This window comes from Procambarus clarkii, chromosome 59 (genome assembly GCF_040958095.1).
Source record: "Procambarus clarkii isolate CNS0578487 chromosome 59, FALCON_Pclarkii_2.0, whole genome shotgun sequence".
NCBI classification, from domain to species: domain Eukaryota; kingdom Metazoa; phylum Arthropoda; class Malacostraca; order Decapoda; family Cambaridae; genus Procambarus; species Procambarus clarkii.
The window spans coordinates 21,661,514-21,678,851 of record NC_091208.1 but is presented as its reverse complement, the minus strand read 5'-3'; the positions used below and the strand labels follow the sequence as shown (position 1 = coordinate 21,678,851).

General features: G+C 36.6%; 1 protein-coding gene across 5 annotated transcripts in view; it reads left to right on the top strand.

Moving 5' to 3' along the window:
• Positions 1-17,338, top strand: part of LOC123768192 (hemicentin-1) — a 119,578-nt gene that overhangs the window by 35,884 nt on the left and 66,356 nt on the right. For all 5 annotated transcript variants that reach the window (XM_069306959.1, XM_045758602.2, XM_045758601.2 and 2 more), the window contains 19 exons: positions 697-869; positions 1,095-1,257; positions 1,827-1,971; positions 2,707-2,852; positions 3,114-3,404; positions 5,026-5,165; positions 5,631-5,808; positions 6,038-6,243; positions 6,543-6,770; positions 7,802-7,964; positions 9,547-9,697; positions 9,899-10,014; positions 10,353-10,474; positions 12,310-12,492; positions 13,791-13,948; positions 14,614-14,762; positions 14,947-15,094; positions 15,962-16,154; positions 17,058-17,247. In XM_069306959.1, the coding sequence (XP_069163060.1) occupies positions 697-869; positions 1,095-1,257; positions 1,827-1,971; positions 2,707-2,852; positions 3,114-3,404; positions 5,026-5,165; positions 5,631-5,808; positions 6,038-6,243; positions 6,543-6,770; positions 7,802-7,964; positions 9,547-9,697; positions 9,899-10,014; positions 10,353-10,474; positions 12,310-12,492; positions 13,791-13,948; positions 14,614-14,762; positions 14,947-15,094; positions 15,962-16,154; positions 17,058-17,247 (3,243 nt within the window). The remainder of the gene's footprint in view (positions 1-696; positions 870-1,094; positions 1,258-1,826; positions 1,972-2,706; positions 2,853-3,113; positions 3,405-5,025; positions 5,166-5,630; positions 5,809-6,037; positions 6,244-6,542; positions 6,771-7,801; positions 7,965-9,546; positions 9,698-9,898; positions 10,015-10,352; positions 10,475-12,309; positions 12,493-13,790; positions 13,949-14,613; positions 14,763-14,946; positions 15,095-15,961; positions 16,155-17,057; positions 17,248-17,338) is intronic.

The following is a 17,338-nucleotide window of genomic DNA, read 5'->3' as shown; positions in this document are numbered from 1 at the left end:
ATGTACATTCAAAGCAGGAACTATGAATTACCTACCGATGAGATCACATGATATCGAGATACCAACGAGTTAAACAGATAAGATCACATACAATAAAATGAAGTCTCCACTACAGAGTAATACTCATCAATATATTATCAATACCGGAATATCTAGTCAAGAGAAAACACACAAATTCTGAACTTTTTCTAGTACTGTACTACCAAAGGCACAAGGTAAAGTTTCCCCCTTCACCATATTATTACATGAACATCAAATCTTACCAGTTAACCACAGTAGTTCAGTATTATTGCTCAAATTACAAATATACAGGATGAAATGTAATTTATCATGTAGGGTATAGGATCTCTGTGATCAATGGGTTACACGTGGTATCTACACCAAAACATATACAAGCTGCTGATCTGGAACACAAGTTATTGTAGCTAGCTAGTTATCTCTTGCATAGGTAGATAACTCTACCCTCTCTCTGCAGAGCAACCATTACCTTGAACAACCCAGCACACAGTGGACAACCATCTCTGTTTATCTTGTTTTGGTTCCAACACCAGTAGAGATTTGAATTGTTTTTGTTATGAATTCCTTTTCTAGTAGTTCATGGAGCATGTATCTGAGTTTCTGTATTTAACACTTACATTTTAATAAGGTTTCAGTCATAAGGCCCATTAATACACGTGTTAATGGTCACTCTCACAGGCATTTACCAGTGTGTGGCCAAGAATGATGCCGGGGAGACAGAGCTGCTTTTCCCACTGGAGGTATTAGTGGCACCCCAGTTCTCTCAGTTCTTTCACATCCCTGAAGTAAAGTTGATGGTGGGGGAGGAGCTAGACCTGGACTGTGACGTAACTGGTGATCCAGAACCTCAGGCAAGTTTAGAGTTACACTTCTCTTGTAAATACATACTGTATATGTATATAAAATGTTATCTAAGCACTACCTTATCTCTAGTTTTATGAACAATGATGGATATTTAATTATGTTTTGTTAAGAATATTGAAGTTATCATTTATTTAAAAAATATTTCATTGCAATTAGGCACATTTAAATATGTACTTCAATATAAAGTGAGTGTCTCATGTCTTGTGTACTAGGTATCATGGCATCATAATGGAGTTGCACAGTATGTACACGTGATGGCGGGTGGCCGGAGGGTTAACATACCCCATGTGAGGGTCAGGGATGCTGGCCTCTACACCTGCACTGCCATGAATGCAGCTGGCACCACACACAGAAACTTCACTATCACAGTCTTAAGTTAGTAACTAAATATTTATGCTTACTGATAACAGGATATAACTATTTATTCACTAAGAATGCAAATTCATATAGGATAATGGTCGATGAGGTAATTTTGTATTACCTCTTGGGGTAATAAATGGCATTTGCAGGAAACTTTTATAAGTAATTTTCACATGAGTAGGAGGCAGTACCCACTCAACCATGATGAATTAAAGGAACTCAACTAGAGGTTCTACTGACACCCAAATATAATAATAATATTTTAATGTGTCAGGGGACAGGAAGCCAGAGTGTATTCATACACTCTATATTTATATTCAATATGGGCAGGTATCTTGCATAACTAGGATTGTGGTATCGGATACTTCCATCCAAACTCCCTGTCTGGTAGTACTTCTGGCTGAAATACTTTTGATCCTGTCAGGGGCTCAGTTGGTTCTGCGCGTGGCTGGGGAGTCAAGAAATGCGAGTTCAATCCCATTTCATGACCTCAATATAGAGTACTATATTATTATTATTTGTTATTCAAAACAACTTTGTATACAAAACATACATGAATACTGTACTGTGTATCATCTCTCCAGTGGCTCCTAAGGTGGAGGGAAGTGGCAGACAGAGACAGGTAGTGGAGGCGGTGGCTGGAGGCGACGCTCACCTCAGATGTGATGTAACAGGCTCACCGCAGCCAACTGTCGTCTGGACTAAAGACAGGCAACCTGTCACTCACTTGTCAGTATAATGTGTTTCATGTAATACACAGTAATTTGAAATTATCATAGTTTATATGTACCCTGTACATCATTAGATATTTTATCAAATGTTGAGTTTGTTAAGAGAAAACACCTTGGTTAATCATTTACAGAGAGGCTTACAAAATGTCTAAGTGTGACCAGACCCATTCCAAATTTTTAAATATAAAATATTTAAAAATTTTTGGCAATTATTTGCTATATATGTATCACCAAATATTCTGAGGCTTTTTAATCTGTCTTGGTACTTGTCTATTACAGTACTACACTGAACAAATAACTTTTTCAACAAATATGTGTAGTACTACAAAAGATGTAGGAATGGTAAATTTCATTTTAAATATACAATCATTAGAATTCTAGTTTTCAATTAGTCTGCATTTTTACATGCATATAAATGCTTGGGCTCCCTATTCCAAACTTTGGAATATTGTTCCAGTAGCCAATTTGTTCAGAAATTTTAAGATATCTGAAATTTCAAGGCTTCACTGTAATAAATATTTAGGATGTAATTGCAGGGTTAATATTGCCTGCTATTTATCAAGATGGTACCATGTAATAATATTTTTATCATCTTGATTACATATACAGTATCATATTCAATGCTCTAGCACTCACAATTAGTTACTCGGTCATTAAATCAGAGCTTTGTATTTGTACATTTATTTGTTAAAATAAGTTTTGTTATTATTAAGAGCATGTGCTCACATTCCAGAACTGGAGTGGAATACTCAACAAGAGAAGGTAACGACGAGGTGTTAACTTTACATCATGTGACACCTGCAGCTTCAGGCGTTTATACCTGTAATGCTTCCAACATTGTTGGGACTGCCTACAGGGAGTTCAACTTTACTGTCATGAGTATGTGAAACTCTCATGTTACATGATACTTTCACTTAAGATTGGACAAATGTTGGGTTACAGAATTTTTTGATTTATTTGTGTATGAATTAGAGTGGAGAAAATGGGTGTGATAGTTTGGCTTGTTTCTAGATTACCAATGTTTTAATAAATAAAAAAAATGAATTAAAAGTGTAAGTTTTTGTTCAAATTACCTGCATGTTCTCATATATTATTAATAAAATAATGAGTAAATTCTAACACAAATATTGGTCTTGTCAGAACCTCCATCAGTGAGACATATTGATGGTGGTAGTGATAATGTCGTGGAGGGAGTACAGGTGGTAGCTGGGAAGGACGTTATCTTGGATTGTGGTGTGGAGGGAATTCCTGCGCCAACTGTGACATGGATGCGTGATGGTCATACGCTTACAACTTCTCCCCGCATTCACCTTATGGCTGCAGACCAGTTGTTAATAACAAATGCCCAGGATGTAGATTCTGGAGATTACATATGCCTTGCTACAAATCGTGCAGGAACTGCTGAGAAACAATTTGATGTGCAAGTGATTGGTAAGTTGGCTGTTAAGATTTTCAAGTTTGAGAATTGATATTGCTTACAGTATTTTGTTGATATTTGTATTGTCTTGTCTGTTTTATTAGCCTAGAAATTACAAGGTGTGTTATGATGTTTGTCTATTAACTCTTAATTTCTTTTATGGAGGGAGCCCCTGGTGGATCCCTGAAACTAACTTGCTGAGATTGCAAGAACTTGCAATCTCAGGGTGCTAAATACCTCTGCTACTTGACAATGGTCATTCTTTTTACCGCCACCATGCTGCCTGCTGCGTCAGTGACATCTACGACCCTAAGTCATGCGAGGTGTGTTCTCACTGGGCCTCTGATCTTAATGATTCCTTGTTATACTTGAAAGTTTTTCAGGTGGTTGCCACTTTGTGAGCTAGGTTTGCTCGGGTTAGGCGTTTGTAGCATATTGATCATTAAGATGCCCCGGAGTTGGTCCCTATGGTGTTTAGGGACTCAGAATTGCAGGTATTGGTGATCTGAAGCCACTATCTGTGGGCCATCGGTTGTGTCTCAGTGGATGCCCTGTTGGTTGACCCAGTTTTTGTGGTTCTCTGTTCCATTTTTCATGTCATCCACAGTGTTATTAGTTTTAACAAGCCTACTATCCACCCTTAGGCCCATGATATTCACAAATATGAAGCTTTGTCCACGGTCCTGGGCTGATATTTGGGCTCGGGGGTTTGGGCATTCTAACAGATTTCTAAAGGCCCAGTATTTATTCAGCATTCATAGTCCCAGGTGGTTGTATGTTGCTTTGGACCATGTCTCTTGGCCTGATTTCTCTTCTTCATCCTAGTGCCTGCTGCCTCCTCCTTCCTGGTAAATCCCATTCTTGCTCTCTGTGGTTAGTTAGCTTCAGGAAACCGCCAAGAAGCTCCCTCCAGAAACCCAGTGTTGAATGTAATGAAAAGCCTCATTCTGGAGGAGCTCTGCTCTCCTTTAATTCAATGAAAAGCCTCATTCTGGAGGAGCTCTGCTCTCCTTTAATTCAATGAAAAGCCTCATTCTGGAGGAGCCCCGCTCTCCTTTAATTCCGTCCCTTCCCTCCCTCCAGGTTCGTTAATTTGTTGATGAGTTGTCCATCAGCTCAAAATTGACCAGGGGAGCCACCTGATAACTTGTGCTGGGCCACCTGTTGGTAGTAACTTGTACTAACAAGCTTTGAGCTAGTTTGAACGAATTTCTTGTTCTGTATGAATCATTTGTAGAGTTGTTTGGCTGTTTCAAGACTTCATTTTTTGTGAACCCTCCAACTGTCTGTAAAGCTTTGCTGACTTTCTGAAGGCTTTTTCTGGTGGGATGGCAGATTTTCATTCATTCCCTGCACCTCTATGATGTTCTGGCTCTGATCCCCCAGTAGATCAAACCACTTTTTATGGAGCAATCACAGGAAGATAGCGTCAGGGAGCTGCTAGGGCGCCTCCAGAAAGCGACATTTCATTACATTAGTGCTGGGCTTTTTTATTTAATAATAACTGCCTTTTCAATTTATTTAACACTGTTCAATATGAATAACATTAATTTCCATCAATTATTTCAAAATTATTATATATTTACATTTTTAAATGATTAAGAGACCTACCTTCCAAATTCTATTTTGCAACAGTACCGGCAAAGATCACAGGTTCAACTGAATTGAGTGATGTCTCTGATAGTCCACCTCATCAAGAAGTGTTGGTAGATATGCCCTTCTCGCTCTTTTGCCCTGCCTTTGGCTCACCGCTGCCCTACATTACATGGACAAAGGTAACTCTGGTTGCATTTTTCTACTTTTTGATGATGCTTTGAAGGAAATATTATTTATCACAAACATAATAATTTATCACAAATGTGGAAAGTGTTGATTGATCTCAGTCCTTCCCCAATGATTGACATGTTTCTTGTGTCATTTTGAGACTATGCTGCTTAACTACTCACTGATTTTATCAATATCTTAACATTTTGTATTTCAAAATTTGACTCTTAATTTTTAATTATTGAAATTGTTAAATTATCAAAATTACTTTATGCATTTCTTAGTACTATAATCTCGAGTATTAACAAAAAAATTGTTGTTTTTAGCATAAAGTAGTTTTAATTTAATTAGGATGATATCGAGATGAGGTAATAGTCATTTACTGAACAGTATTACTAACGTGGATTTCAATCTAATTAATAAAGTTAAGTTCATATTTCTTTCAAATTCATACCATATTTTTCTTCTTTGCGCAGGATGATGCTCCACTAGTTGGCCTCTTGGGCACTGGTCTTGATGGTCGGCTTAATCTTGGTGAGGATGGTCGCCGCCTCTTAGTGTCTGGGGCAGTTGTTGCTGATTCTGGCACATACACCTGCACTGCTGAGAATAAAGGCGGCAAAGATTCTGCATCTTATGACGTTGTTGTTCTAGGTCAGTTACAAATAATATAGCTATATACTATAATTTAAAATGTATACTGTATGTTATATAATGGATTTTTGTAAGCATAGGTTAACTGTGTGTACTGGGAAGGAGTGGAGACATACAATAGATATACTAGTACAGTGCTATAAAAATATACTAGTACTGTACTATAAAAATTTGCCTGTGATTCACCTTATGGACAAGAAAACATGCAAGGTATAAATGCATTTTGCAGCTCCTCCAATGATTGTCCAAAACACGGACACTTTCTACTCAACTGTTGAGGGTGAGGAGGTGATTCTTCAGTGTGAGGTGGAGGGGGATCCTTCCCCAGCAGTAGTTTGGTTACAGGATGGAGTACCATTATTGGACTTGGACTTGCTGGGTGTGACGATTCAGGATACCTTCACCAGCACAAGTGATAATGTGACAAAATCTAATGTAAGTTTTGAATGTACTATTTTATTTTTGGCACGTCCTTGGAGTTTACTTCAGTACAGTATGTAATAACTTCAGTAAAGCAAGGATAATTTATTTATTGGTTTTAAAGATTAAATCAAATGAATAATTTAAAATAGATATAATTTGTTCAGCATTCAGAGTACCTATAGCCAAAACAATACTAAGACATTATAAATCATCTATTTATTCCTGACTGTGAATCAAACTAACTAAACCTGAATTTCTCCTCTTACTTAAATACATTTCCAAATACTGTAGAGTATTTCATATTTAAACAGTCAGTTGTAAGGATCTCTTCAGTGAGTGAAGTTCACGCTGGGTCTTACACATGCATAGCCAGCAGTGTGGCGGGAGCCGACGAGTTATCTTACATTGTGCGAGTGGCCACAGTTCCTCGCCTAGAGGACGACGTAACCAATACACAACTCACTGTTCGTGTTAATCGTCCTGCAACACTCACCTGCCAAGTGCAAGCCACACCTCGGCCACAGTTCTTCTGGTTCAAGGTACGAGTACGGTGTCTTTGTGTTCAAGTCAGAGACTTTCCCTGTACAAAAGAGTTTTGAAAATCAAATTTTACTAGAAGGTTTATTAATTTATATAATCTGTTCTCTTGTGCTCTTCCATTAAATATACTTCATTGGAGCAATTTTGAACCAACATTGTTCTAACATTGTGTACTTACTGTGAGTTGCTATTTTTGTTTAATTTCATTATCATAATCCCATTTTTAATTTTCATGAGATAGGAAGGCATCATCCTAGAAGATGTAGTGCACTATAAAAAAAAAGAATGTTAAAAAAATGCTAAAGAGAACCTATCCATTCACCAAATCTTTTACACTTAGTACTGCAGCACAATACAGATAGCAGAAGACAATGTCCAACAGGGATGTGCTAGAGAGAGAGAGAGAGAGAGAGAGAGAGAGAGAGAGTCAGAAGTGAGTACACCAGAGTCTGAAAAGAAGCAGTTTGAGAGTACGGTAACTGTAGTAAAAGGAAAAAACCTGCTCAAATTGTTCCACGGTCACATATGAAGTATAAGAGTAGTAAAGGATAGTATAATTAGGCTAAGGCTATATCACAATCGACTTGAGAATGGTCCAGGACGGACCGAAACGTCGTCGTCCCTTCAATTTCTAGTGTGTGGTCTGGTCAACATTAGGCTAAGAAGATATAGAAATGTCTTAATGGTAGATGACATGAAAGTCATTTGAGAAACTTATGAGGTTTGAGTAGGTACTGTTTACTAAATAATATGTTTGAGACTGAGAGTGGAAGAAGATAGACATGCACGTATAACACTGGACAACATTGTAGTTATTGAGGTGATAAAGACACCTGGCAGAACTAAATGTAATAAAGGCAGAAGCATGAGACCTGGTTCTTTGCAAATGATTAATAAAATTAATAAAAGCGCTTGAGTAGTATTTTGTTAATTTGATTGGTGAACTAGGCTAAAATTTTTGCAGCCATTTTTATGAGTGTAGTACATTATTGTTTGATTTATTCAGTTTAATTGTCTTTTCTGTGTTCAGAACTCTCTTCCACTAGAAGAAGGTGCCCCAAATGTGCATTTGAGAGCAGATGGAAGAGAACTAACACTTCTACAAGTAACGGAAGATGATGCAGCCAACTTCTCTTGTTTAGCTGTCAATGAGGCAGGCGCAGTCATCCTTAATTTTACTCTAGAAGTTCATGGTATGAATGCAGTTTGGTATTTATTTATTTATTTATATATATACAAGAAGGTACATTGGGATTGTGAGGATACATAGTATAGTAATTACAATCTTGTAAAGCCACTAGTATGCGCAGCGGTTTGGGCAGAAACGTATTATCTTGTGTTATGCAAATTTTCAACTTTATGACTTTCATATAAAAATATCGAGAAGATTGGCATCTTCAGTGCACAAATACTGTGCTTATTAAAGAAACTGTTTTTACAGAGAGATGAACTGGCAAAAGAGGGCAAACAAGCTTTTTAGCCAAGTAAAAGACTTATGTCCCCATTGTCAATAATGGAAATCAAATTAATCCGTTCTACCACCGAAAAACAACAATATGATATTCAACGTTTCAAATAATGGAGCAGCCTACCTTACATACACTGAACAAACCTTTATGACATTTTTCTTCAAATTTGTTCAATATTTTTTTCATTTGTCTTATAGCAAAGGGTTCGTTCGGTGTTCGGCAGGTAGACTGCTCCATGTTTCTTAAATAAAAAAAAATTAAAGAATTTGAAAAACAGAACAAATGTCAAAAAGGTTTGTTCGATGGTCGGAAAGTAGGCTGCTCCATGTTTCTTAAATAAAGAAAAAAAAATAAAAAGAAAAAAACGGTTGAAACAATTTGAAAAACGGACAAATGCCATAAAGGTTCGTTCAGTGTTTGTCGGGTAGGTTGCTCCATTATAGCAATCTTTCTTTGTGTCAAATGTGTTCCATTTGTTTTGTATTTTTCATTTACGTCTCGATAATGGAGCAGCCTACCCGACAATATTTCTTATTTATTTCTAGAAGTGCTAGTGAAAAGATATCTAAATATCTTTAGTTCTATCTTGCTCTTGTTAGACCCCATTTAGATTATGCAGCTCAGGTTTGGTCGCCATACATTAGAATGGATATAAATTCATTTGAATACGTATGAAAAAGAATGACAAAGATAATCACAGGAATGAGAAATTATAAAATCTTAATTTACAATCCCTAGAAAAATGAAAGTAAAGGATGACATGATGGAAGTACCCCTTTAAGCTTATATGTTATTCTCCGAAATTTTTATGTTACGCCTCTCAGTGGGTCTGCATATTATTGGCTTTATGTATTGTACTGTACATGCCTTACCTATGAAATTCTTCACTTCACTATTCATGTATCATTTGTATGTACTCTTGCATAAAAAATAATTATTTATTTATTATTATTATTATTATTATTTTTATTTTTATTATTATATTATATTACAGTATATAGATGGATAAAAGTGTACAACAAAGGGAATATAAATAAAGTTTGAAATTTATCAACACAAAATTGAACTTGTAACAATAAATATAAACAGGGATGTTGATTTATAGAAGTTGGAGATACTTTCTTTTTCATTCATTCTTAACAAAATATTTCCTGCATTCATTCCACATGTTACAAGGATTCAGTTGTTCACAGTCTTTCTTTTCCCTGTGATCACTATCAACACTTGTACTTGTTTACCTCTAACACACTTATTACACTTGGGTAACTACCAATTCTCTCATTTAATAGCAGCATATTTTGTTTAGCTCCACCCCGTCTAATGGAAGAGGTGGACGAGGCATTACATGTGACCTCTGGGGAAGATGCAGAGTTCTTTTGCCCAGTCCATGCCACACCAAATCCATCAATTCTCTGGATGAAGGATGCCAGCATCATGCAACAGACTTTTACTGCATTGTAAGTTGTCTGCAAAACATATTGTAAACATTGTCATGACAGAGTATAGAATACATAATTTCTTTATTGATGAGAATGTAATAATTTAAGGAAATTGAGTGTCTAATTGGCTGATGTAACCACAGTATTTATTTTTAAATTTTTTTATTCACTTGATTAATGTTGTGTAAAAAGTATAGTATTTTGGTGTTTTTATCATAGGGATCCTCGAAAACTGTTATTGGTGAATGTTAGCAAGCAACATGATGGACGTTACACTTGCCTGGCAACCAATGAGGCTGGCACGCTTGAACAGGATTTTACACTTCGTGTTATGGGTTAGTAGCAAGATGTAAGAGATGGGTTACTATGAATTGTTTAATTTTCAAGTTAAAGTAACTAAGACTTTAATACCTCAAGAATTTAAAGTTAAAGTAACTAAAACTTTAATACCTCAAGAATTTAAAAACACATAATTTAAGCAAATCACTAGATTGGAAAAAATATTGGGTATTAAAAAAAAAAAATCTCGGTTTAAATTGTGATATATTTCACACATAGAATTCAGTCTTTGCAGAGTCTTGCTCAAAGATGTACAGTCACTTCGACCTATATCAGGGCTATTTTGCTTTACATCAATTATGAGGGAAATGTTATAAAACATATTTTTTGACAGTTCCACCTCGATTATTGAACATGGACACTCCTGTGATGGAAAAGTCAGTGGTAGTTAATCGACCAATTACCATCACATGTTTCATTGTTGCTGACCCTCCTCCATCGATATCTTGGCTTAAGGTAAGCATCTCCATGCTACTACCAATTTCAAATTAACCTTAGACTCTGACATCTCTTGATATGTCTTGTGTAGGCATTTACCTACCTTGTGGTTACCTTTCATTGACACACAAACAATATTGGATAACATCATAGATATTGAGAAGGAATGGAAAAAGATACTAAATGGAACTAGATACAATAAAGATAGTTGGTCCAAACTAGATATCAGGCTGAAGGGTGATCTTAGAGGCCAAAGAGCTAGTCAGGCAATTAGCAGCAACTAGAGTGCTGTTGTTGAGGGTTGCATCCTGGGATAGGTCAGCAATTTGCCTAGGAGACCTCGATAAGCCTAAGTACAGGCTTCCTGTCCCCGACAACAGGAATTCTCTGTTTCTCCCATGGCTACTAAATAGATGAGTACTCATAGGTAAGTACAGTACATGTGCACTCATGGAAGCACTTTAAGAAATTGGAATAAAGGGGCATTTAGTACATTATTTGCTACCAATGTGCAGTCAGTGCAATAATATTAATTTCTAATGGAACCTACATCTTATTAATCACAAAAAGGAATTTTTAAAATGTCAAAGTTGCCACAAGGTTAGAACCAGAACTTAGAGGGCTAGAGTATGAGGATAGACTAAAAGAACTATACCTGGTATTGGTGGTAAGTGAAGGAGAGGATCCTGGTTGATGCTAGAAACATATTGCATTTTTTCGGGCAAAACATTTGCCCGAAACGCATTGCGTAATAGTGGCTTTAGGCATTGTATGTACTAGCTCTATCTATATATCAATCCATTAATGTAACATCACTTGTATGTATGTATGTACCTTACCTGAATAAACATATTTATTTATTTATTTATTTATTTATTTGATTCAGTAGGGACATTAAGTATTCCTTCAGGGTATAATTACTGAACAAGTTGAATGAGCTAGAATTGGAGGTAGTGGATGCTAACTCCACTCACAGCTTTAACTGTGGATATGACACAGCACAAGAGGCTCAGGAGTTATTGGGTCAGTGTGTGGAATGCATTGAAAGGCTGTTGAAACCAATAACATCCACAACTTTATAAAATATAATGAAAACCTTAATGTTGAGAGGTATAAATAGCTAGTAGGTGGGGTATAATGAGCTTGATCTCGCACCCCATAGTCACTGACAGGTAAACATTGATGGATATGTAATTAACCACTGCACTGCGCAAAGCGCCTTTAGGCGCTCAGAGAGTTGTGCTTTTTGTTTTTTAATTTGGCTATATTTTAATGTTTTTTAATGTTTTCATTACTATTTGTGTTTTGAAATGGAAATAGTTGACTTTGGAAACATTTTGACATTAAATTTACCTGAACATTTGTTGCTGTTCACTTTCCTTTCCTCACTTTCCTTATGTACATTCTTGTATATGCATAAATAAATAAATAAATAAATTTGTAAAAATAACAAAAATATGTCCTTGACAATTGCACCAAGACGTTTTTGCCGAAAATAGGTGAGCAGTGCAAGGGTTAAGTGCCAGAGGCTTTACGATGATGTAGTTGGAAGGAGAGGGGAAAGAGAAGCTGGAAGCTCTCACTTCCTGATAGCATAACTAAACGAGCTCTCAATCACAAACACATTCATGGAAGCGACATATATATTGTTTTGTTTTAATTTCTTTCTGAAATATTTAAACTTATTATATACTGTATTACAGTACATTACATTATACTATTAAATAAAAAATGTGTGATGATAAAGTAGCTGATTAAATATCCTAAGTTTTACTTCTTTTGTATATTTTTGTAAACATTCACAATTATGTACAGTATTGTATTTCTCTGTAAGCTTTCTTTTATTGCTTTAGGATGGGGAGCCGCTGTCCTCTCTCTCATCCGACATGAGCATTGACAATCGAGGCCGCCATCTGAACATCTTTCAAGCCCGGCTGGTGGACAGCGGCAACTACACCTGTCAAGCTACCAATGCTGCTGGCACCACCAACCTCACTACTCTCTTGTCTGTTCAAACTCCACCATTATGGAACAGTGTATGTTTGGTGAACTTGAGTATAGAAATTAATAAGCAATTTTTATGTAAACTGTATATATTATTGAACATGGACATATTTACATACTTCAATGGCACTTGCTGTGTTTTGTGGGTCTTTTCTAAGCTTCACTTACATTGTAGTGCTACTTGCTGGTCTGCTCCGTCACCGCTACCATCAACCACATTGTAGTGCTACTTTCTTCTTTGCTAGAAGCTTCGTGCATGCTGATGTCAATCCTCATTCCTTCACACATTTTTGTACATGTTATTGACATGATCAGTCCCACTGACATTTATATACATGCTGAGGGATTCAGCTCCTTCCTCATTTTGGGATTGTTAGAAGATGGATGGAAGCCAGGGTGTGCCTTATAGCTACTGTACTTGGTGCCTTAGTTCCAGTACCCTGTCATGCTTACTCTTGAAGCTGTGAAAGGGGGTTGCTTCCACCTTCTCTGGCTTAAGTTAATTTTCAGGGTGGTGGTGTTGTGATCAAAGGTTTTGGGAAGTCAGATCTTAGTGATTCCGACCTTCTGTTGTTTGAAGTTGTTTAAAGACGATCCTTTGTGTAGTTTGAAGGCGAGTCTCTTCCACACACTGTAACAGTCTCTAATGATATCTTGTTACAACATGTTACAAAGTTGTTAAATCTTGTTATAAAGTTTTTATGACATGTTAGAAACTTGTTACACCTTGTTAGATAGTTGTTACAACTTGTTAGGAGTTACACCTTGTTTGAACATTGTAGTTTCCTCGTGTGTGTGGCGGGTTGGTATCTTCAGGTGCCGTATTGGTGTTAGTAGGAAAGTAGGAAGGTGATCAGTTTCTGTCAGTGATTATATTCGATTTCAAAGGGTGACATATTTATCCATATGTGGTCGTTTTGTTAACACATTCATGTTGTGTAGTGTAAGTGGCAACTGCTTTACATTTATGGTAGCCAAAGCAGCATGTAGGATTCATAAGCAACATTTCAGGTGCTTATTCAGGAGTCTTTAACACTTCAAGGCATTTAAATATCCTGGGGAACTTCTATGTGTGACTGTTGAGGAGGGAAAATTCCAAGAGGGGACATGGCAAAATGATTTAGATAAAGTGGTAGATTAAATATTATATGATCATGAAATTTTTATTGTGTATATCATAATAATTATGCATTGCTATTTATTTTTCTAGCCATGAACGTAGTTTTCTAGCTAGCTGAATATGGGTTAACCAAGTGTAATAAGCCTTTCATAATAATATAATAAAGAAACTGTTATCAATTCATATTTATTACATTAATTGGTTTTGCAGGACTCTGACTTTGAGAAAGAGGTTGTGGGCATTGGTAAACTTGATCTCGATTTGTACTGCGATGTGACAGCCATTCCTGTTCCCTCGGTGCTGTGGCTAAAGGATGGACAGCTATTAACTCCATCACCTGGAAAATCTCAACTTGCACAGAATGATAAGTAAGTGATACATGTAGATTGGGCATTCAGAGAATCATGTTCTTTGTTAAGAAAATGAATAGGGTAAGGAATTAAATTATAATGGAAAGATGTGGAGCTCAAAAGTTGGTAGAAGCAAAATGAGATGAGTGTGTGAAGATGGTCTGATCTTGTTAAACAAATAAACTGATAAACATAGAGAGTATTAAAGTGACTTTGAGGGAAGGAGGGGAAAAAGGGAAAAATTAAATAAAACTTGAGACATTTCAAATAATTTGTTAAGAGTCTCATGGGATTGCCTGAAAGATTTGTTACAGTTTTTCAGATACACTGTACTGGTTTGATTCTCATAACAGTGAAGCTTTTGCCACTTGCTAGCACTAAGAAACCATAATGGATGAGAAGAATGACGGCTGACAACGATTATCATATGCAAGAGACGAAATTAAGTATTAATATAGAAAGAGTGGGCCCTTTTACTTTCCTCAAGACAGTGCTTCCATTAGGGATAAAGCTTAACTGATCTGTAATCAGTAATATACTTCAGGGTATGCTTAAGTCAGATTGTATTAATCAGATTTTTATAAAGCATCTTGTTGCATTGCAGGATAGGTTCTAAGATATGGCTTGGACCTTTGTTTATTGTTATTTTGTTTGTTTAACTTGTGGTGTTTTATATACTGTAGATTACTACAACTGATGTCATTGGAAGGGAGTGACAGTGGGCACTACACATGTGTTGCCAGTAATGCTGCAGGTACTGCTGAATATGACTTTGAGTTGACTGTGTTGGCACCACCAACCCTTGTTTATCAGCCACAGTTGGAACACACAGGTATTGTTGTTGAAGTATTAATGTTATTTTCACTAAGTTATTCAGCTTTTAGCTTCAAATAAATCTCTGAATTATTGGATAAGGTATGTGATAATTAGCATCTCATCCTGTATATAATAATAAGAAATTAGGTACAGAACAATATTTAAAATTTTTTGAAAAAAAATGGTCTTTCTTCTTGTAGTGTTGGTGAATCGTGCTCTATCACTTGAGTGTCCAGTAGAGGGAATGCCTGAACCTGCTATTGATTGGATAGTAGATGGCCAACCTGTCACATCCTCTGGCCAGTATGTTAGTTTGTCTACCACTAAAACTCAACTGCATCTATTCAGGTATGATCATTAAAATTAAACTTTTCAAATGTTCTCACTCTTCTTAAACTTTCCATTTGTTGTTTTCTTCTATTTATATTTAAGAGCCAAGATCCTTTGTACGCTGCATGTGCCAATGTCTACACAATCCATCCAAGACTCTTACAAGTACTGTTCTGTACCACCAAGTGTAACTATCCACCATCAAACAGTCAGACTAAAGAGGGATTAGTTCTCTCAATACTTCCTGCCAGTGGTGATTAAAATCATATTAAAACAAGCTATCATCACTCTGCTAACTACTAGTTAGCAATCAAAAGATACAGTTTGTATCTCTTGTTTTGTGTTCATATATTTATCACTTTATTAAAACTCCCAGGGTTACACAGGGCACACATCCGCTTCGTCAGGCTTCCAGTAAATTGATGCCATCTTGAAAAAAGAGCAGTGTAAAAGATTTAGGAGTAATCATGTCAGAAGATTTTACTGTTAATGAACACAACAAAGTAGTTGTCACAACTGCAAGGAAAATGACAGGTTGCATAACAAGAACCTTTCAAACAAAAGGTGCCACACTTTTAACAGAAGCACAAAAGATGATACTTTTAAGGCAGCAGTACTCTCTAGAGTGGAATATTATTGTATACTAAGAGCACCATTCAGAACTGGAGAAATTACTGACCTGGAGAGCATGCAGAGATATTTTACTGCTAGAATCATCAATAAACGATAAAAATTTTAAATCTGTATTTATGAAACAGCCAGATAGCCAGATCAGAAAGAAGCATTTCATTACATCCTATGCCTGATTTTTGTATACTATTTTTAGCTTGTACACAAATATTAATACCTACACTATACTGAAAATACTGTTCTTATACATTGCAGAGTGCAGAGCACAGTCAGTGGGCAAATTTCATGTGTAGCAAGTAATGCCGTGGGTGTCCTGATAACTAACTACACCATTACTGTGTTGACTCCTCCTTCCATCTCTGCTACCCCTGCCAGTCGTCATGCCAAGGTGCAAGAGGGAGATGTTCTCACCCTCTCCTGTAAGGCACATGGCCAGCCAACACCACAGGTGCATTAATAGAATTATGTTCAGTTAAACTGTTTTTCCCAAAAACTCTATGGTGGCCATACAATATCTGAAGAATTAATTTATGTACCAGCCTTTACAGTTACTTTACTTACTAACCTTTCTATTTCATATTGCCTTATCACTTTCACTTCTAGAGAAATAGTAAAAAATTATAGGTTTAGCCTTAAATACAGTACTTTTGCTAATGCCATATTCAACACAGAACACTTCTCGGGACTCCGGTCTCCACCTTCTTAATTATTTCAAATTTCTTCTCGAATGTCATCACTGACCTCTTTCTTTTACGTATCCTGCTTGTTGATGCTTTCACTGACACAATGTGTGTGCATTTGGAGCTGACATGGTGCACGAATGTTCCTTGATTGTGCAGATATATCCAACAAAAGTCACGGAATGAACACTCCAGTCTCGTGACAAATCAAAACAATGGGAACAATGGGCTGTGAATCTGTGACGTCACAAGGTAGAAGGCACTAGGGTGGCGCCCAACATGGTCAGTGGGCAAACTAGGCCATCTCCCACCCACCACCCCAGGCTGGCACGAGGCCTGGTGGACAGCCTATTTTTACTGAGTGCCTCCATTAACTTTGAAAATAAACACAGGGCAGATATTATAATTCTGATGAATATTTCTTAAAATCCAGGCCTACTAAACCATCTCCTGGGAGATGCAACTTTACAAAGCCAAGAGATAAGTACTTTAATGGTTGTTGGCTTGTTTATGAGAATTACTGTATAATGCAGTCGTACTGTTTGCACAGTAAAATGAAAAAAAAAAAGAAAAAAATTGACATTCATAAATTGTATATTCTTGCACTCGGTAAATAGAACATTCCATAAAGTTAACTTATTGTTAATTACACTAACTTAATTTTTGATCAGGTAGCATGGGTAACAGCAGGTGGTAAGGTACTGAATGAGAGCGAGCTGTTTGCCTCTGGGCTTGAGGTACAGGACGACGGCCAATCACTGGTGGTATTGGAGGTCAATGGGGAGCATGAGGGCCGTTACACATGTATTGCTTCCAACTCAGCTGGCTCGGCTGAGGAGTCCTTCTTTGTCCAGGTTTTGTGTAAGCATACATCTTATTCATGTAGCCAGCATAATCTTGTACTTCTTTCATTATGATAAGGTTGTATATCAGTTCATTGTGATTATATTTT